This window comes from Giraffa tippelskirchi, chromosome 9 (assembly GCF_054371585.1).
Source record: "Giraffa tippelskirchi isolate mGirTip1 chromosome 9, T2T-mGirTip1v1.2.pri, whole genome shotgun sequence".
Taxonomy (NCBI): domain Eukaryota; kingdom Metazoa; phylum Chordata; class Mammalia; order Artiodactyla; family Giraffidae; genus Giraffa; species Giraffa tippelskirchi.
This window is the reverse complement of record NC_137283.1, coordinates 47,857,173-47,876,614: the sequence shown is the minus strand read 5'-3', so window position 1 is coordinate 47,876,614 and position 19,442 is coordinate 47,857,173. Positions and strand designations below refer to the sequence as shown.

The 19,442-nt window shown below is 42.7% G+C and overlaps 1 protein-coding gene across 1 annotated transcript in view; it reads left to right on the top strand.

The window, feature by feature from the left end:
* The first annotated feature begins 8,303 nt into the window (after positions 1-8,303).
* DOCK3 (dedicator of cytokinesis 3) overlaps positions 8,304-19,442 on the top strand; it is a 276,490-nt gene continuing 265,351 nt past the window's right edge. The window contains exon 1 of the mRNA XM_081525200.1: positions 8,304-8,782. Coding sequence (XP_081381326.1) covers positions 8,395-8,782 — 388 coding nt within the window. The 5' untranslated portion in view covers positions 8,304-8,394. The remainder of the gene's footprint in view (positions 8,783-19,442) is intronic.

Below are 19,442 nucleotides of genomic sequence, written 5' to 3'. Positions count from 1 at the left end.
CATGGAGGAAACTAATGGGATATGCAGTTATCAGTAGTGTTGCATTATGGAAATAGCTCAAGGAAATCAATCCCTTTTGGTGTTAAATAGCGAGAAAGGACTGGGGCTGAGCTAAGTGCTGGCCGATGAGAGGTGGATACAGGAGGCCAGCCCAGCTGGATGGGGTGACGGAACTGGTTCTTACAGGCTGGCTCAGAGGAGAAGTAGGTTCCTCAAACAGAAGGAGACCCAGTGTTTCTGGGAAGTAATCTGAGCTGATGGGGTAGGAGCAAGGTTCCAATGTTGAGCGAACAATTACCTTCTGGTAGGCTGGATGTAGGTTCGATTCCTGGGTCGAGAAGATACCCAGGGAAGGAAGTGGCAACCCCCCCCAGTATTCTCGTCTGGGAAATCCTACAGATGGAGGAGCCTGGTGGGCTACAGTCCATGGGGTCTCAAAGAGTCAGACACAACTAAGTGACTAAATAGCAGGAGCAGGCTCTGTGTTGAGAGCATCCCAGGCATTCTTCTCAGAAGAATCCCTGATATAGAAGTTGTTATTGTTTCCACTTGACAGAGAAGGAAACTGGGGTCACCCAGCTGGGAAGTGTCTGGAGCTGGGTGTGAAGCCAGAGCCTTCAAACTCTATTTGCTGTTGCTTGATCACTGCCAACTTGAGAAAGCTCAAGGGCTGGCAGCAGCCCTCAAGTGGCAGGTTGGAGTAAGGGTTGGGGGAGGCTGAGTGTGGGTGATGGTTTCTGCAGGGGCCACTTGGTGACAAGTTCTTGTGAAAAATTGCCACAGCTCTTGGCCTGGCAGGTTTCCGGGTCAGAGTCACTTCCACAATTGTTCCATAATTCATGACTGCATATTATAAATTCTGATCCATCACCTTCAGTGCTAATTGGAGGACAAAATCATCTACATTTCTTCGAGTTGTTCTTCCTCAGTGGCAAGAGGGTAAATACTGCTGCCGCTTCCTGGATCAGGGTCTTACACGTTCTGAGTACTCACTTAAGGTTTATTGTCAGGAAGGAGTTCTTCTTTTTTTTTTTTTTTTAAGTTAATTTATTTGTTTGACTGCATCAGGTCTTAGTTGGGGAATGTGGAATTTTTTAGTTGCAGCATTCAAACTCTTAGTTGCAGCGTATGGGATCTAGCTCCCTGACCGGGCATCGAACCCAAGCCCCCTGCATTGGGAACTCAAAGTCTTAGACAATGGGCCACCAGAGAAGTTCCACAAGAGAGATCTTTAGAGGTTTTTGTTGGTTTTTTTTTTTTTTGTATCCTCTTCTAAATGTTGGGCTTCCCAGGTGGTGCAGTTGGTAAAGAATTCACCTGCCAATGCAGGAGATGCTGGTTCAGTCCCTGGGTTGGGAAGATTCCCTAGAGAAGAAAGTGGCAACCCACTCTGGTATTCTTACCTGTGAAGTCCCACAGACAGAGGAGCCTGCCAGGCTACAGTCCATGGGGTCGCAAAAGAGTCAGAAACGACTGAGCAACTGAGAACTCACTAAATGTTCCTCAAGAAAGAGGTTAGCAGTGGTCCCTGATCAGATTCAGGGCCAGTTGCTTCTTGGCATGTTTGGTGATATTCTTGCCCTAACCCCTCAGCGTGGGCAGATCTGGGGGTACAAACCAAGGGTTGAGGTCACAGTCAACCAGTGGGCCCAGGACCCCTCCTAGACTCTGGGAAGTGCTCCATAGGAGGTAAGTTACTCTTCCTCTCTGAGCCTCGGAGATGAGGGCTAAGTCTCCGCTCAGGTGTGAGAGAATCAAGGAAGGGTTGACTCAAAGAAGGGAGGGCAGCCTGGAGTGGCCCTGGCTGGAGAGCGGTTCTGACCCACGGCCTGGCAATGGTTGGTGCCGCAGTGTCATGAGACCCAGTCAGGTCCCAAGACCTGGCCCTGCCTCCCACTCCAGCCACATCTCTCCCCACTCTCCACTTACTTGCTTGCTCACTCATCGCATCCTGGTCACACTGGCCTTTCCATTCTTCAGAGACACTGAACTCCTTCCTTACCTGACCTACCTCCCCAAATGCTGCTCCCTTTGCCTAGGGCGCCATCACTCCTTTACTTGGCTGATTTGTCTGCATTGTCAAGTTCCAGGTTTTTTTTTTTCTTTTAATTTACTTTTGGCTGCGCTGAGTCTTTGTTGTTTTGTGGCTACTCTCTAGTTGCAGTGCATAGCCTTCTCATTGCGGTGGCTTCTCTTGTTAGATTACAGTTTAAACATCATTTCCTCCAGGAAGTCTTCCCAGACTTGTCAAACTAGGTCAGTTCCCTTGGTGAATGCTCCCTTTGCAAGTGTACTCTTCTGTCCTAGTACTTACGTCTCTAATTAGAGATACGCTTGTGTGATAATTGGTTCAGGGTTTCTTCCCCTCAACTGAATGGTTAAACTCTGTGACAGGAAAGACTGAACAGCTGCCCTGGACCTGGCCCATAATAGGTGCTCAATAAATATTTGGTAGATGAATGATTAAAAATTTCCATAAACTTCGAGGTAAAAAGTATGAGGAGCTGGTGAAAATGAAGCCTGAGTTCCCTTTCTAGCTCCAGCCCCACAGCAATTCAGAGATGGGGTAGGTGGTGCTACACCAAACAAACAGGCTGTGTTTCACACTTAAGTGAAATGGTAAAGGCTTTGCAATTGGTTGCTTTTTATGTGTAGAGAAATTACTTCTGTCCTGATTTGCAATATCTGTGCTATTTTGGGCTGTTTTTCTCTTTTGGGCCTATTTGTATTAGAGCAATAATTTCACCCTTTGGCTACGCAGAGGCCCAATTAATATTACAAATATGGTCCCATAAAATTCACTTCTTGACATTAGAACGTTTTGTTGCTAATTACTCTCCAAGGTTTTTAATTTCAATTCCTCCTTGATGACTTAGTGCAGAAATTCAAGGGCACAGTTATTTCCCCCAAAGGGAAAGGTGAACTAAGTGATGCCAAGCTTCTGTCAACTTGTTCCTCCTTCCAGGGGGTATCTTGTTTTTGAGTCTATTTCTTTTAATTTTCCTAGCCAGAAGCAAATAGCAAACAAGCAAAAACCATAGTGGAACAAAAGATTCACATTTCCGAGGGGAGGGGGAAAGCACTTATTCACTAATGCATTCATTCAAGCAATATTTACAGAGTACCTACTATGTGTCAGATCCTGTGTTAAGCACTGAGGAAGCAGGAAAAAAAAGCCATTGTCTCTAGGTAGCTCATAGTCTTTATTTATTTATGGCTGCACTGTTGCAAGGGGTTTCTCTAGCTATGGTGCACAGGCTTCTCACTGCGGTCTCTTCTCTTGTTGTGGAGCTTGGGTTGTATGGTGGGTGGGCTTCAGTAGTTGTGGCTCTCAGGCTCTAAAGCACAGGCTCAGTAGTTGTGGTGCATGGGCTTAGTTGCTCTGCAGCATGTGGGATCTTCCCAGACCAGAGATTGAACCCGTGTCCCCTGCATTGCAAGGCAGATCCTGAACCACCAGACCACCAGGGACGTCCAGCTCAAAGTCCTGAATGGTCAGGAAGAAGGTGCTGAGGAGCCTGTGACATGTCCCAAGGTGCTTCCTGTGGTAAGGCTTGATAGCTACAGCTCATCGAGAAGTGTCATATCAATTTCTGGTGGTTAAAATCAGGGAGGCTTTGGTCACTTCTCATTTGAAAGACCCTGGCTAACTGCAAGTAATCTGCATTTTAATGATATTTTGAATGGGTTGGTAAAATAGGAACAGATGGTTAAAGTTTGTCATTTTAGGGAAAATAATGAAATATTGCACTGCTTAATCTGTCTCTTTTTCACACTCTTCCCTGTCCCCTCCCCATTGCAAAGATATTCAGATGCAACAAAATTTAAAGGAAAATACTAATAATATCTTCTTCACTTAGGTCTCTTCACTTGAAAGGACCCTAACTTTGTCAACCATCTCTATATTAACCTACTCTGTTAGCCTTTTATTCCAGTGTTACCTCCCAAGAAGTTTCCTAAAAGATGTTGCTTTGGGGGAGCATAATGGGTGGTAGTGAAGTGAGACTAGCTTGCCATGTAGGAAATCTGCTCTGTGGATGCTTTATTAGCCAGAGCAGATCCATTCTTAGATGAACCCACCAGGGGAGAGAGAAGTTGGATAACATGTATTCTGAGCCTCTTAGCCACCTGTCCCCGGGGTGCAGATGGCCACAAGCTGTAGATGCAGCACCTCTTGATGAAGAGAAGGCAAATTATCACCACTATCACCTGGACTTCGCTTGGACTTGCCTCTGTACCTGCTGCATTTCTCTGAAGTTTTCCCATCATTCTACTTGGACAGAGCACCAGATGAGCTCAGCTGCTGGGAGAGGGAAATGAGTGCTTCTGGCACCATGGCCAAAACCTCTCTGGAGAATGAGCATCGTGTACCACTTGCCTTACTGCTTGCCGACTTCAGTCGCAAAAGCCTCCAGGATGCTCCTGGATAAACATCATCTTTGTGACCACACATTGTTTTATGAGCTGAGTCATCAGACTGGCTGACTCCTTAAATACTGCTGTCTGATTCTCCAGGCAGCAGAAAATGAGGAGAGAAGATATGAAGTATAGCTCCTTGAGTTTATAGAGGGCCAGTCTCATTCACCAAAGATAATGAGGGGGGATCATCGTTACGGAATTTGCTTATGTTAAAAAGTGGTTGATTAACTTGAGCTCCACTTAGGAGAAAAAGATATTGCTGTCCACATTTATGCTACTACAAAATCTGTTATGGGCTATTTTTAAATTTTTAAAAATCTTTTTATTTTGTGTTAGAATATAGCCAATTAACAAATAAGGTTGTGATAAGTTTCAGATGAACAGCGAAGGGATTCAGCCATACATATACATGTATCCATTTTCCCCCAAACTCTCCTCCCATCCAAGCTGCCACTTAACGTTGAGCAGAGTTCCAAGTGATGTACAGTAGGACCTTGTTGGTTATCCATTTTAAATATAACCTTGTGTACATGTCCATCCCAAACTCCCTAGCTATCCCTTCCCCCTCATCCTTCCCTCCAGCAACAGTAAGTTCATTCTCTAAGTCTGTGAGTCTCTTTCTGTTTTGCAAGTAAGTTCATTTGTCTCATTTCTTCTTAGACTCCATATACAAGGGATGTCATATGGTATTTCTCCTTCTCTGTCTGACTTACTTCACTCTGTATGACAATCTTTATGTCCATCCATGTGGCTGCACATGGAATTATTTCATTCTTTTTAATGGCTGAGTAATGTTCCATTGTATATATGTACCACATCCTCTTTATCCATTGGTTTTAGGCTATTTTTAATAGTCACCAGTCTTAAAGAATATCCTGCTGAAAAATTGATTCCCTCTTCACTCATTTATTACGATGTGGTTTATTATCTGAGGTAATCAGTTCGACCCAAAAGTAATAGTGATGTGTTAAGTCAAACTGTTTGAAAATTCTCTATTTCTATTTGTTAGATAAATTGCTCTGCCATGTTTATCTTCTGTATAGATACTCAGTAACATGTCTTGATGAATTTTTAATTAAAGCCAGTGTGCCTGTATCAGTGAAATTTACCCTAATTAACTCAAGTTTCTGAATTTGGAGATTTGTAACTTCCTGAAGTAAATTTCTCAGTTCTCTTTCCCAATCTATTTAATTATGTTCCCTTAAAACATAGAAGATCATCCACCCAAGACTATATACTGAATTCCTGTTAGGTGGCAGGCACCATGTGAGTCTCTGTGTGGGGTAAAAATAAGTGAAGAGCAATCTTTACCACTGAAGAGGGACACAAATGTTTGTCAATGTGCAAGGTGGACATATTTGATCTCTTGAAGGAGGGTGGGATGAGTAACGGCTGCAGGAAAATTCCTTATTGAAGAGCAAAATCCTCTTTAGCCAGAGGCTGCTGGGGAAGTTTTCCTGGGGAAAGAAGTCCTTGGAGCGTGAGGAGGATCCATGAGTTTCAAGAGGGGAAAATACATAGGCTGAGGGGTACTGTATACAAAGGTCCAGTAAGAGCCAGGAGATAGCATATGCTTGTGTCTGGAGTTGGGATAGCCCTGGGGACTTATATGAGAGCAGTTTCCTGGAGGTGACAGTGTCAGAAACCAGAACGTAGGGGACTGAGAGTCAAATACATTGTGCTGAAATAAAGGGGTTTGGAATGGATAATTCTCTGAAGTCAGGTAGAGAGAAAAGGAAGCGAGAGGGAATAAGGGATGGGAGTACGAACAGGTGTTCCTGGGACCACAGAAAGAGCCTGTGGAGCAGAACAGGGTGAAGGTGGGGGACAGGGAGCAACAATGGTGCAGTGGTTTCCTGATGGTCAGAACATATGGAAGAGTGGATGGAAAGGAAGAGAGGGTAGGGCACTGAGGGTCCTGATTTTCAGAGGCAAGCTGGAAGTCAGTTCATATGCCGGAAGGGGTGTGTTTGTGTGGGGTGAGAGTGGATTGAGACCCTCCGTAGGTGAGTGGACTGAGAACCTGAGAGGCTCAGAGCAGATGCTGTAGGTATAGAACAGGTGCACTGTCCTGCTAAATGCTGATTTTCCACGACATGTGCTTTGCCCTTTTGCTTCAACTCAAGACAATGTGCTAAATTTAGTGCAAACAGCAAGACTGTAGGAGTCTGGGACTTATCAGATATCCTCCCTTTCACCTTGGCCCCTTCTCTTCTCTGCCAATTGGGATTAAAGCCCTCCCACCCCTGAACTGAACTGTGGGGACATGGATTGGAATTGTCTTTATATGGGGAAGTCATCATCTAGGATGGATTGAGACAAGGAATAAGTGAACTTTGGGAAAACTAGTTCTTAGGCTCTGAGATTATCATCACATATATCAGTCAATGGGAGTAGAACTATAGGATGAAATAAGAGCTCTTAAAAGGTTGTTCAGAGGGTCTGCGTAGCTTGGCACTTCTTGTTGGGGCTTCATTCCGTGGTAAACATCCCATGGTGGCCACTGGGCAGGGGTCTAGCTCTCTGGAAGAGAAAGCAATGTAAGTGAGGATATGTCTTTTAGTATGTTCTTGGATCAACATGTATCAAGCTATTAAGAAACTCAATCATTTACAGAACATTTTTCAGGGGGCAGGAGTGGGTAGCCTTCATTGGTGGGAGGTGGGGTCTATACTTGAGGAGATAAGGAGTCTGCGGCAATGATCCAGGTGAGCACAATCAGGCCTGGGAGGAGTTATGAATCAAGAATATAGTGAACAAAGAATCAACAAGATCTGTTGATTACCAAGATATTCCTGTGTTAGTCTCACTTCCTACTCAACAAGTGTGTGTCAGGTGCTGGGCTGCATCATGATGGACCAGAAAAGTAACTTTAGCCTGGAGTTTGCCTTTTGGGAGCTGCCAGTCTTCCAGGGAAAGTAAGACACAAAGGCACACAGCTTGAATCCCAGACAAAAGAAGGATCCAGTCTGCTAGCTGCAGGATCAGGGAAGGTTTTTCTGGAGATGATGCCTTGGACTGGGTTTTGAAGAGTTGGAGTGTTCAGGAGTGACAGTGGGGGGTGACACCAGGGTTTTGACTTGGTGGTGCTGGTGACGGAGATGTACAGATCTGCTGGCATTAGGGCTAGGAACGCTGTGCGATCCAGATGCAGGTGGAAAGGAGAAGTCCTGCAGTTGCCAAGACCTCCCTGGTCTTTGATGAGCCATTGATCTAGAGTCACGAAGTGATATCTGCAGACCTAAGAGTAAATGGATTCTTAGGGAGGAGATAAAGGAGGAAAGTGGCCGGACCAAACCAGAAACTCAGGATGACCTGTAAGACAGAGACCTAGGAGCAGCAGAGGCGGTGCCCAGTGCAGGAACAACCACCTCCCATCCCCCACCCCCACGCCCCCAACGAGCAAGTGCTTCCTTACTAGGAAGGGTGCAGTGATTGTTCTGACCCCAAACATCTACCACACAGGCCAACTCAGGGTAACAAGAACCAAGGAGGCGCCAGCGGCTTCGGCCTAGGAGGAGTCCCAGAGTCCAAAGAGCGAGGGGCATGAGTGTGCCCGATTTCGTTCACCCACGGTGACCCCGCCCTGCGGGACCAGGGATCTATCTAGGGGTGGGGTCGTGACAGCGCTGTGGATGACAGCTGAATGGGTCTTAAAGCGGTATCATTCCCTCTTCCCTGCTCTCTCCTCTCCGACTGGCGATCTCTGGGCGCCTGACAGGAAGAATTGGTCACCGAAGCCTGTGGGGCCCCGAGAGCATCCCACCTGTCCAGCCCCGCCTCCTCTGGAGCTTGGGGCCACCCAGGGCCTCGGGCCTGCCTAAGAGCCAGTCCTGACCCCGCCGGGCCGTCCAATCGCCTCTCGCGGATTTCCCTCCGCAGGCGCGCGGCGGCGCCGGCGCGTGGGGGCTCGTGCGCGGGCTCGGGCGGCGCGAGCCCGGGCGGCGCGAGCCCCCGTGCGCCGGGGAGCGGCGCATGCGCGGGCATCCTGCGAGCCCGCTGAGGCGAGCCGAACCGCGGCGGCGCCGGGAGCCGAGCAGCGAAGCTGTGAGGGACGAAGCGGCGGCGCGGGAGCGGCGGGGACGGACAGGTGGCGAGCCCTCACCCGCGCCGACCGGGACTGCCGGGCCGCCCGCGGAGCCTCAAGGTCCGGACGTGGCGGCGGCGGCGGCATCCCGGACCGCCTGTGAGGGATGCGCCGCCCACTGTCCCGCGCCGCCTGACCTCCCCCGCCTCGGCTCGCGGTGCGCCACAGCCGGGCCCGCGGCCGTCCCCGCCGCGCTGTCGCCCGGCCGCCGCGCCCGCGGGGCCGCGCCCGGCCCAGCCATGTGGACCCCCACAGAGGAAGAGAAATACGGCGTAGGTAGGTGAGGCTCGGGCCTGGCCGCGGCGGGGGTTCGGGGGACGCGCCCGTGCTCTCGGCCTCGTGCGGGCCCCGCCTCGACTCGCGCCCGCGCGCCCCGCGCCACGGCCCGCAGGCTGCGCGGCCTCGGCGCGAGGTGTGCGCGGGGTGGGGGTGGCGCGGGCGCGAGGCGCGGGGGTGGGAGCGGGTCTCTAGGCGCGCGGAGGGCGGCAGGGGGCGCTGGTAGCGCGGCCTCGGCAGGTGCGGCCGGCGGGAGGGGCGGGTAGGGCCCCGGCGGCCGCCCGAGGCTTCTGGTGCGGGGCACAGGGCAGTTTTACCCAAGAAGGCAATTTCTGGGAATCTGTTTTCTCTGCTCTCGAACCTCAGTTTTAATGAGTTTCTGCCCCTGAGTTGATGAGCCGGATGACGGTTTAGTTTTGGACTGAACCTTAAGGGGAAAAAAAAGGGATAAAATACGTTGACATCATTTTCTCAATTCAGAATTTTGCAGACATTTGACTGGAAATGTGTGATCCGTTTTAGTTTGTTTTGCCTTCAATATTAGAAAGAGTAATTACGTTACAATAGGAAGTGTTCTTGAACATGCCCCAGTGTTTAGTGTATATTATAGTCAATGGTTTTGTTAGGAAACAGATGAATCTGTTTTTAGATGAGACCGCTGTTCCTCTTAAAATCCCCCCTTTTAAAATCTGTTACAAGTGTTCAACTTCAGAAGCTAAATAATTCTTACAGTGTCGAATTATTTTGAAAAGAATGTTCAATAATTTAAGGGATTGAACATTAGTTTTACTTTTATAGTGTTAGTGTTTCGTGGTGATTACGCAAGAGAGTTCAGCCACATTGCATTATTGTAAGTCACCTGTCATCTTATTTAGTTAGAAAAATGAGTGTACGGGTTTTTCCCCCTGAAATTTTAATGGAAAATTTTAGATAGTGAAATCTGTCTGAACATAGACTTTTGTTTCCCATATTTTCTGCAGCTCAATGAAGGCTTAGTTCACAGTTCACTACAAAGTAACTTTTTAAACTGTCAGTGGTAACAAATGTCTAGGAATCCCATCAGGCAAATTATGTAGAAATTGAGTTATTTAAATTTAAGGACCTGCAGAGAGATCTGTGCTGGTAGAAAATCTTGTTTTGAAAGGTAACTTTCTGAAGTTTTTAATCTGTTATGCTCTAAGGGCACAATGGGACGTCCCTGGTGGCTCAGTGGTAAAGAATCTGCCTGCCAGTGTAAGAGATGTGGGTTTGACCCCTGGGTCAGGAACATTCCCTAGAGAAGGAAATGGCAACCAACAGCACTATTCTTGCTTGGGAAATCCCAGGGACAGAGGAGCCTGGTGGGTTACAGTTCATGGGGTCGCAAGAGTCAGACCCAACTTAGCGACTAAATGACAACAAGTGCGTGATGATACAGGCTAGGATGGAAGTGATGAAAGGAGCCCTAGAGCTCGAGTCTATTGAGATGGGATTGGGAAATGATGTGAAAGCTAGGATTCACCTCTGGGAACATTTTATCCTTTCTCTTGGAGCATTCCCTAAATACTGAATATATTCTGTGACATGAAGAGTTGGTGGTATGTCTTGCCCATAATTTGCTCTCATACCTGCTTAATTAGAAAAACAAATAATTGATGTGAAAGTGATCAACTGTCCACTGGCAGCTAAGTAGTAATTTCTTTCCTTCTGAGTAGGAACCTCTGAGTAGCGGAGTTGGCAGATTTCTGAGTTCTGGATTCTCTTTACTGGTGTTGTGGGCAAGTTATTTAACATCATTTTCTTAATGTGTAAGTTGGGGATAATATTTACCTACAGGGTTGTGAAAATCAGATGAGAGCATACCAAGTGCTTAATAAATGTTAATTTCTTCTTTTCCCCTCAGTACAGTACTTAGAGTAATAACTGCACTAGGCATATCCTCAGGTGTGATGGTTCTGAGACGGAGACGGTACAAGGTCATCAAGATAGGCATATGTGAATCTCAAAGCACTATGATTTGATGTGTGATTTACTCAGGAAGATGGGAGGAAATTTCTGCATTTCTGGGACTGTGGGTTTAGCTTTAGAGAAATTTTCCCCTGTGGATGGGCACAGCATTGGGCACAGGATAGGACTTAAATGCTTGTTAAATGAGAGAGACAGTTATTCTGAAGACATTAGCAGTTGTAATTTCGTGAGTTTATTTGTCCTTTCTGCCAAAGAAACTCCCTTCCTGTTTCTCTTACAGCTTTCTTCTACTATCCCTTCCTCAGCTGTGGTCTGAAAGTTCCTGTGTGAATTGTTCAAAACCCAGAATACATTTTTTTTCATAGGCATATTAGGGTTACACTTCTTGGCCTTTTCATAAAAGTCAGTTCAGTCTATAAAGTAGCCTAAACATTATACTTACAGTGAGAAAAACAGTCAATTAGAAATGGAATGTTAGCTGCATCGTTTAATTGCTAGCCTGAAAATCTAACTGTTATCACTAATTCCTATGAGAAAACATTTTGCATTTCAACTTGGATTTTTACGAGCAGATTGGAGTACACATTTCTATCTCTGCTTGCTAATCCACAATTCTTATAGCAAGGAGGGAGAACTTAGACATTCTTCCCACCAATCTGGATAAGTTGCTTAGATGTTGGTGAGGGAAGGAGTCCCCTGTTGCAGCAGTGCCAAGGAGTCTCTCCCACTGCAGCTGTTCATCTGTATTTGACCTCGGTAAGGTTTTTGAGATCCTGTAGCAATACCTTAATGCCTTTAAAATCTTTTATGATATACAAATTCTGTACAGGTTGTGACATTTTCAAATTATTTGATTTATTCGCTAGGGACTAAGTGATGTCTGAACTTCTCTTTTCCATTGTAATGTTCTGTGATTGAGTTTAGAGGGAGGAGGGGACACTATCCTTTTTTTTTCCCCCCACGATAGTTAAAGATGTTTATCAGTTTTCACAATAAATAGCCAGACAAAAACGATCATTACAGTTGCAAGCCATAATAGAAACATGATTAACCTAACAATATAAAATAATTACATACAGTTTGGGGTGTTAAGTAGAGTCATGTGGCAAGTGGAAGTGCATACATGCACATGTTTTCATCTGCCCAGTCTATGTCTTTTGGTTAGTGCATTTAAGTTTGGTGCATTTACAGTTAAGGCAATTATCCATATGTATGATCCTATTACTGTTTTCTTAATTGTTTTGAGTTTATTTTATGTAGGTCTTTTCTGTCTCTTGTGTTTCCTACCTAGAGAAGTTTCTTTATCATTTGTCATGAAGGTGATTTGGTGGTGTTGAATTCTCATAACTTTTGCTTGTCTGGGAAGCTTTTGGTTTCTCCATCAAATCTGAATGAGAGTCTTGTTGGGTAGAATATTCTTGGCTGTAGTTTGTTCCATTTCATCACTTTTTAAGTATATTGTGCCATTCCCTTCTGGCTTGTAGAAGAAGCTACCCTTTTTTGAAGATCAGTGATGGGCCTGTCAGTGTGCTGGGGGTGACGGTCCTAAGGTTGTTTTCGTTATACAGATGATGAAATTGGATCTCAGAGATTGTTAGTCCTTTTTGTCCTTCAGCAATTGAATATTCCTGTTAATTTTCTTCTGGTTAGTGGATAATGCTTTGTCATATGCTTGACTCTTCTACTTCTATTCTCTAGTATTACAAGGAACTGTTCTTTACTGAACCCTTATAACCTGTGTTCTGATTCCTTAGGTCTCTCCCTTTTAGAGATTTTCTGCTTTCCAGTTCTGTTGCCATAAATAACTTGGAAAGCCTTGCATCTTTCCATTCTTCATTTTACCTTTTTAGGAAGCTTCCTAGTCTAAAGTGCATCAGGTGAGAAAACATCCCGCGGTTTTTGTGAAACACCTGTCTTTTCCCATGTTGATTGCACCCAAACTACCAAATACAGAAACCAAAGAGCAAGCAAATACTTCTCACCCTTTAACAGCAGCAGCAGTAAACACCACCAACAGATGAAATAAGAGTTTGTAATTAAACTCCTAGAATAGAATAGCAGGTTTTAGTATATGTCTTTTAGTTTGGCCACTGAGAAGTGGAAGCTGCATCATAAGTCGTCTTTTTTAATCTACTGCATGAGGTAAATTTTGTAATGATTTAGAGTGATTACTGCTTATTCTTTTTTAATCCCCACTTAGCAGACTATGAAAAAAATTTCCTCATTACTGACCAGAATACCACTATTTTAGTTTTGTGATTTCATATTTATTTATTTTTTTATTTAAAAACAACCCATATTTTCTACCTTATTTTTACCTGATTTCCTTCTGTTTGATTTTCCCCAGATAGAAGAAAAAAATAAACTTAAAAAAAAGCCCTGAATCTTTAAAAGAAATTTAACTTCTTATGAGCCTGTGGTGCAGAGGCATGTGAAGGTAGGAAGGGGCTAGGTATATGAAACCAGATCTGTACCCAGAATTTCACTACATCTGGTGGTAAAGGGAGTGCAACTCAGTGAAACAGTGTGAGGGCATTGGGCTCTTTAGTTACTTGTCTCATAAGGGAATCCTATCCTTTGAAGCCTCTGAAAGGGCCCCATACCTCTCAGAGGTAAAGACATCCACCAGAGGTAGAGAAGACATCATATACCCAGGACTTAATTTTGTTCTGAAAAGTGGGGATGTGCTTGATGTTTTATGGTCAGGGGTTTAGTGTTTACAGGGAAACTTCCATGTCATGATCCTGCTTGAGCCTGACACCATAATATCACCTGTCCCCACGTTTTTTAAACAGATGAAGAAGAAACTTTAGCAGAAAGAAATTAAGTGACTGACCAAAGATACTTAAGCCAAGGAAGTGCCGATTTGACAGCTGCTTTTTTTATACCATGTTACCTCTGAAAAGAATTTGTCAGCAGTGTGTGTCTCTGGCTTAAAAGATACAGGCTTCCAAACTTAAATTGGATAGTTATATTTAAGAAAATTTATTTCTATACTAGGCATTTTTATAAGACTGCATAGTATTTATTGTTCTGCTTCTGGATATAATGATTTGCATTGCTTATGGGAACAGATTCAAGGCTTGACAATTCAGAAGGCAGGTTTTTAACAGCCCTGAGGAGTATATTGGGTACTATTACCCTCTTTTTTTAAAACTTTTTATTTTATATTGGAGCACAGTTAATTAACAATGTTGTGTTAGTTTCAGGTGTACAACAAAGTGATTCAGTTATACATACTTTTTCAAATTCTTTCCCTCATTAGATTGTTACAGAATATTGAGCACAGTTCCCTATGCTCTAAGTAGGTCCTTGTTGAGTTATCCATTTTAAGAATAGCAGTGTGTTTAAAAATACATGTCAGTCTCAAACTTCCCAACTATCTCTCCCCATCACCTCCCCCCACCAACCATAAGTTCCTTCTCTAAGTCTGTGAGTCTGTTTCTGTTTTGTAAATAAGTTCATTTGTATCATTTTTTAAGATTCTCCATATAAATGATATCATATGATATTTTTCTTTTTCTGTCTGTCTTCACTCAGTATGACAGTCTCTAGGTCCATCCATATTACTGCAGATGGAATTATTTTATTCTTTTTAATGGCTGAGTAATATTCCATTGTATATATGTATCACATCTTCTTTATCCATTCTTCTGTCAGTGAACATTTAAGTTGTTTCCATGTCTTGGCTATTGTAAACAGTGCTGCAGTGAATGTTGGGATGCGTTTTATCTTTTCAGACCATATTTTTCTCTGGGTATATGCCCAGGAGTAACTACTGTCCTCTTTTTAAAGGCATCTTTAGTAGAGAAGAAAATTGTTGATTTCGGCAAACATTTATTGAGTGCCTCCTTAAATCAAGATGGCTTTGTTTTGATCTGCCATTCTGTAAAGTAAGCAGGAAATAATCAGCAGGAAATTATCAACATTTTAACAGAAAAGTCAATATGGAGCAATATTTTTTCGACTATACAAATGTTATAGCTAATTTTATCATGCAGTGTTATGAGAGAATGTGCTTTAGAAATAAAAGCTTAATTGTAAATGACACCATTTTCTGTCATTTTTAGACACCTTCTGAAGCATGATGTCTCAGAAGAATGGTCATTGAAATTGAAAGTACTTTATATTCATACCATATTTTTACACTGGTGCAGAATTTCAATTTTTAATGGTTTGTATTATGAATCTTTTTTGAATTATTGCATCTTTATTCTTGATGAGAAGAATGATCTGAGTTTATTCCCAGTGTGTAAGCATTATTGGATATGCTATATTCGGACTTTAATTGCAATGTTATACTTTTACCATAATGAACAAATCTGTTTATTATGATTATGCTCTAAAGACTCTTACATACCCCCTCTTGACAGATTTTGTATAGAAAAGGAAGATTCTTTTTTTCACATAAAGGTTCTGGGAACTTTAATATTTTTTTCAGAAGTACATTGCCAAATTATTTTAGCTGTGGCCCAAGTACGTGAGTTGACTTGCTATATCACACATTAGGACACTCTAGTAAAAGTAATGACTATGTTGGGAACTGTCATTCAGAAACTTTCTGTTTTTCCACTTATCTACAATGGGAATAAAATCCCAACCTCCTGCTTCCATCTGTTTCTCCCTCTCTTTTCAGAACTCATTCTTGAGCTGTTGTCGATTGATGAATGAGAACAAAAATTGATGCAAGAATTACTGTATGATAAATGAAGAACTTTATATTACAGACAGTATCATACTTTGACTTTTCTTCATACACATCTAGTGACAGTGCCCTCGCCACTTTTTGAGATGGCTCATTTTATTGTTAGCTGTGATGAGAACATTCTTCCTTGTTGAATAGACTCCGTGTAATTTCTTACAAGTTTGTGTTCTGTGTCTACATATAAATAACTTCCATCATAGCCCTTCAGTTATTCATAAAATTTTAGAATTGTGAGGCATCTTAAAGATGATCTGGTTTGAGGCTCCAGGGATAATAAATAAGACCAAAGGAATAGCTAAGCGTTTACTGTGTGCCCAGCACTTGCATGTTATGGCTCCAATTTGTTTTTTCAGCTGCATTTGCTGACTTGCTTGTACTTGACACTTTAGCCAAACTGAACTTTCCCCAAGTTCTTCTGTCTGGACTTAATTATACCATTACTGCCATGTGCCAGTACGACTTGTGCCACCTAGTAAAACCTTCTTGTTAATTGCTGCTTCCTGTCTTTGTTCATATTATTCTCTCTATATGCGGTACCTCCTCCCAACCCCATCTTTGTCTCAGATTCTTTCCTATCTGTTAAGGCTTCTATCGCATATTATTGTCTTTGTACATCTTTTTCTAGACCTTTGACCATACCCCGTCTTTCTCCAACCAGGTAGATTTTATTCTTTTAAGTTCTGTGATACTTCATATCTTGTAGTGATATATTTAATTTATCTTCTTCCATTAGATTAATGTCCTTCTAACTTTTGACTATGATCTACAATAGACACATTTAAAATATTGCCTCTTATGTGTATATGTTTACCCTATATACAGACATGAAAAAGTTAGAAGTTTCATGATATAGTACTTTGTAGAGTGTACTCTGGTGTTTCTGTTCATTTCTATTTCCATTAAAAAACATGGGTGGCAAGTCAGTTGATATTGTGACCCATGTTTAAAAACTCTGCTTTAGGCTGTGAACTCTTAAAAGTAGGGATTGTGCTGGGACTTCCCTGGCAGTCCGTTGATTAAGATTCTGTGCTTCCAATGCATTTCATGGGGCACAGGTTTGATCCCTGGTCGGGACTCTTAAGAGCCAGCCTGGTGAGGTCCAAAAAAAAAAATGGAGATTGTGGTATATTTACAATTGACTCTTGAATAATGCAGGGGATTGGGGGCAACCTCTCATACAGTCAAAAATCTGTGTTCTACTATTTCTGTCTCAAGGACAAAGGAGTTGGTAAATGACTCACCCCAGGGCAGGAAGCTGAAACAGTTTGAATAGAATCAGAACTTCAACCTTGGTTCTTTTGATTTCACATATTGTGATCTCTAATCAAATACAAATTTCCCCCACATTTAGTTGATTTAAAGATCTGTAAAATGAAAATACAACTACTGTATTTACTGAAAAAATTTGCATATAAATGGACCTGCACGGTTAAAATCCGTGTGTTACAGGGTCAACTGTATCTTTGTGTTCTTGACAGACATTACTCAGTACCAGGCATGTAGAAGGTTTCATACACGTATTTGTAGGATGAAATTGGATGTTTTTTGTCAATGTGGTGTAAAACCTGATATTTGGAGACTTTTTATCTGCCATTTCACACTAATTACTCATATTGGTTTCGTAACAGCTAAGTTCTAGGTTTTATTTCATATGAACTGAAGTCAAGCTAGATCTCTTGCATCCTGAACGTGTGCTATTGATAATAAACATGAATGTAAAACTTTAGTTTCATTTAAGAAAGATTTTACATTTATTTTCGTTACATTTCATTGGGGGAGAGCATATTTGGCTCATCCTGTTGATCCTAAGTTGAGTAGTAGGCTCCCTGTGTTTGGCTTATTAGTACACTTGTCAAGTCTTTTTTGTGGCTTGAGTTTGTCATCCCACCTGTTATTATCTTTTCCTTGAACTTTTTTACCTACACAATTGATAAACCTGTTTTCTGACCTTTTCCAAGTGAGCTGATAAAAATGTTGAACAGAATAGGGAAAAAAAAATTTATTACCCAGAGTGAAGTGTCCAGTTTATAAAGGAGTAGATTTTGCTTTGTTGTGTTTTGAATGCAAATTATTTGGTGACTTATTGAACATTTCTTGACAGTGCCAGCTGTGCCTGTGCCACCTGTGTGAACCTGATAGTGTTTCGGGTTAGGTGGGTTCCTGGCCAGACTGTGGTTTATGGCCAAGGAGGAAGGATGCTGCTGAGAGGTGTGTGGCCTTTCTTTTAAGTGTGGGAAATGATAAAGATAGATTAGCATTAAAAAGATCCTAAGTCTGTTTTCATCTTCATGAGCAGGAGGAAGGGAGGCACCAAGCCTTTCTTAAGTTTGTTTCTGTTGTTCTTTCCACATCCCCTACACTTTAGATACTCTGGACAACACACCCTTTTCCAGACAAACCTAAAACTTTCCTACCTTTGTCACTTTGCTCAGTTCTTATAATATGACAAGAATGCAGCGACTACCTTTCTCTGCTTGAGGAATGCCACCTTAAAAAGCTGAAATGTCACCTCTTCTATGATGCCTTCCCCAGCTCTGCCCAGTAATAAGCACTGCTTCTTGCTCCTTCAGCAGTTGGTACCAACCTCTAGTTATGGCACTTATCCCTTTAGATCATGCTTAATTGCATCTCTTTGCCTTGAGGGATTGAGCTTCTCAAGGACAAGGAATTTTGTCTTCATGTTTTGTAACCCCAGGACCTAGCACATAGTGAGGGATCAATAAATGCTTAATTGAGAGTCCAACTTAGTGAAGAGTTTTATTTTGCTTTGTTGATCCTGATAGTATTTTAAAAGGCAGGCTGTAAGTCTAATAATATTTACTTGTTAGAAATTTGTGACATCATGAATACAATTTTTTTCCTCAGCTTTTCTCCTTCTTGAACCTATTAGGAAGGTTTACTGCCTGTGGCTGAGTTTAGATGACTGATTTTTAGGTGGAAGGCTGTAGGATTCCAGTGTGAATCCATCTCACCTAGAGTTTCACAGTTATCATGGCAGTGATTCAGAAAACTTGTAGCAGATAATTGGGATGCAGTTTGAACTAACTCCAACAATATGTCTTTCATCTGACACCTTCGGGGAAGCTGTGTTTTAGATGAGTGACTTTTCCGTAGAACTCAAGGTTAAACCTTTAAAAATACCAAGAAAAGATTTTTGTTGGAGTTTAATATAAAAAATAATATGTTCTGTTCTTCCCTGTATTGTGAATTCAATATATTGAATACATTTGAGCTTTTTCTGTATAACATTTCCACTGTCATTACATAAGATACATGTTTATTATAGACATGTTAGTAAATACAGAAAAATACAGAAAAAAGAAAATAAGGATGATATCTTATTTTTAAGATACGATACTATTTTCAGACATAACCCCTCAAAACATGCTGGCATATCTTTCCAGTCTTTTTTTCTGATGCAGGCATTTAAAATAAATTTAGGACTGTACTGTTTATATTGTCATAGAAGTCTTTTATTTTTTAAAACACAAGTAATTTACTTTTTGGCCGGGCTGCATGGCATGTGGAATCTTAGTTCCACAACCAAGAATTGAACCTGTGCCTGCTGCAGTGGAAGCGCAGAGTTTTAACCAGTGGACCACCAGGGAAGTTGCGGCAGTCTTTTATTTTAAATCTGTTCTACTACAAACCTTTTCTTATATCTGGAATGTCATTGTTTTGATGACTGCTGTTCCATCAGGCACTGTATTAGGTACTGTGATTTATCTAATCTCCTACTTCTGAGCAGTTGGTTGTTAGAAATTAACTATCACCAGAACAGTAAGAGTACTTGCTTCTCTGCACCCTCAACAGTATCAGTTCAGTTCAGTTCAGTCGCTCAGTCGTGTATGACTCTTTGCGACCCCATGAATCGCAGCATGCCAGGCCTCCCTGTCCATCACCAACTCCCGGAGTTTACCCAAACCCATGTCCATCGAGTCAGTGATGCCATCCAGCCATCTCATCCTCTGTCGTCCCCTTCTCCTCATGCCCTCAATCTTTCCCAGC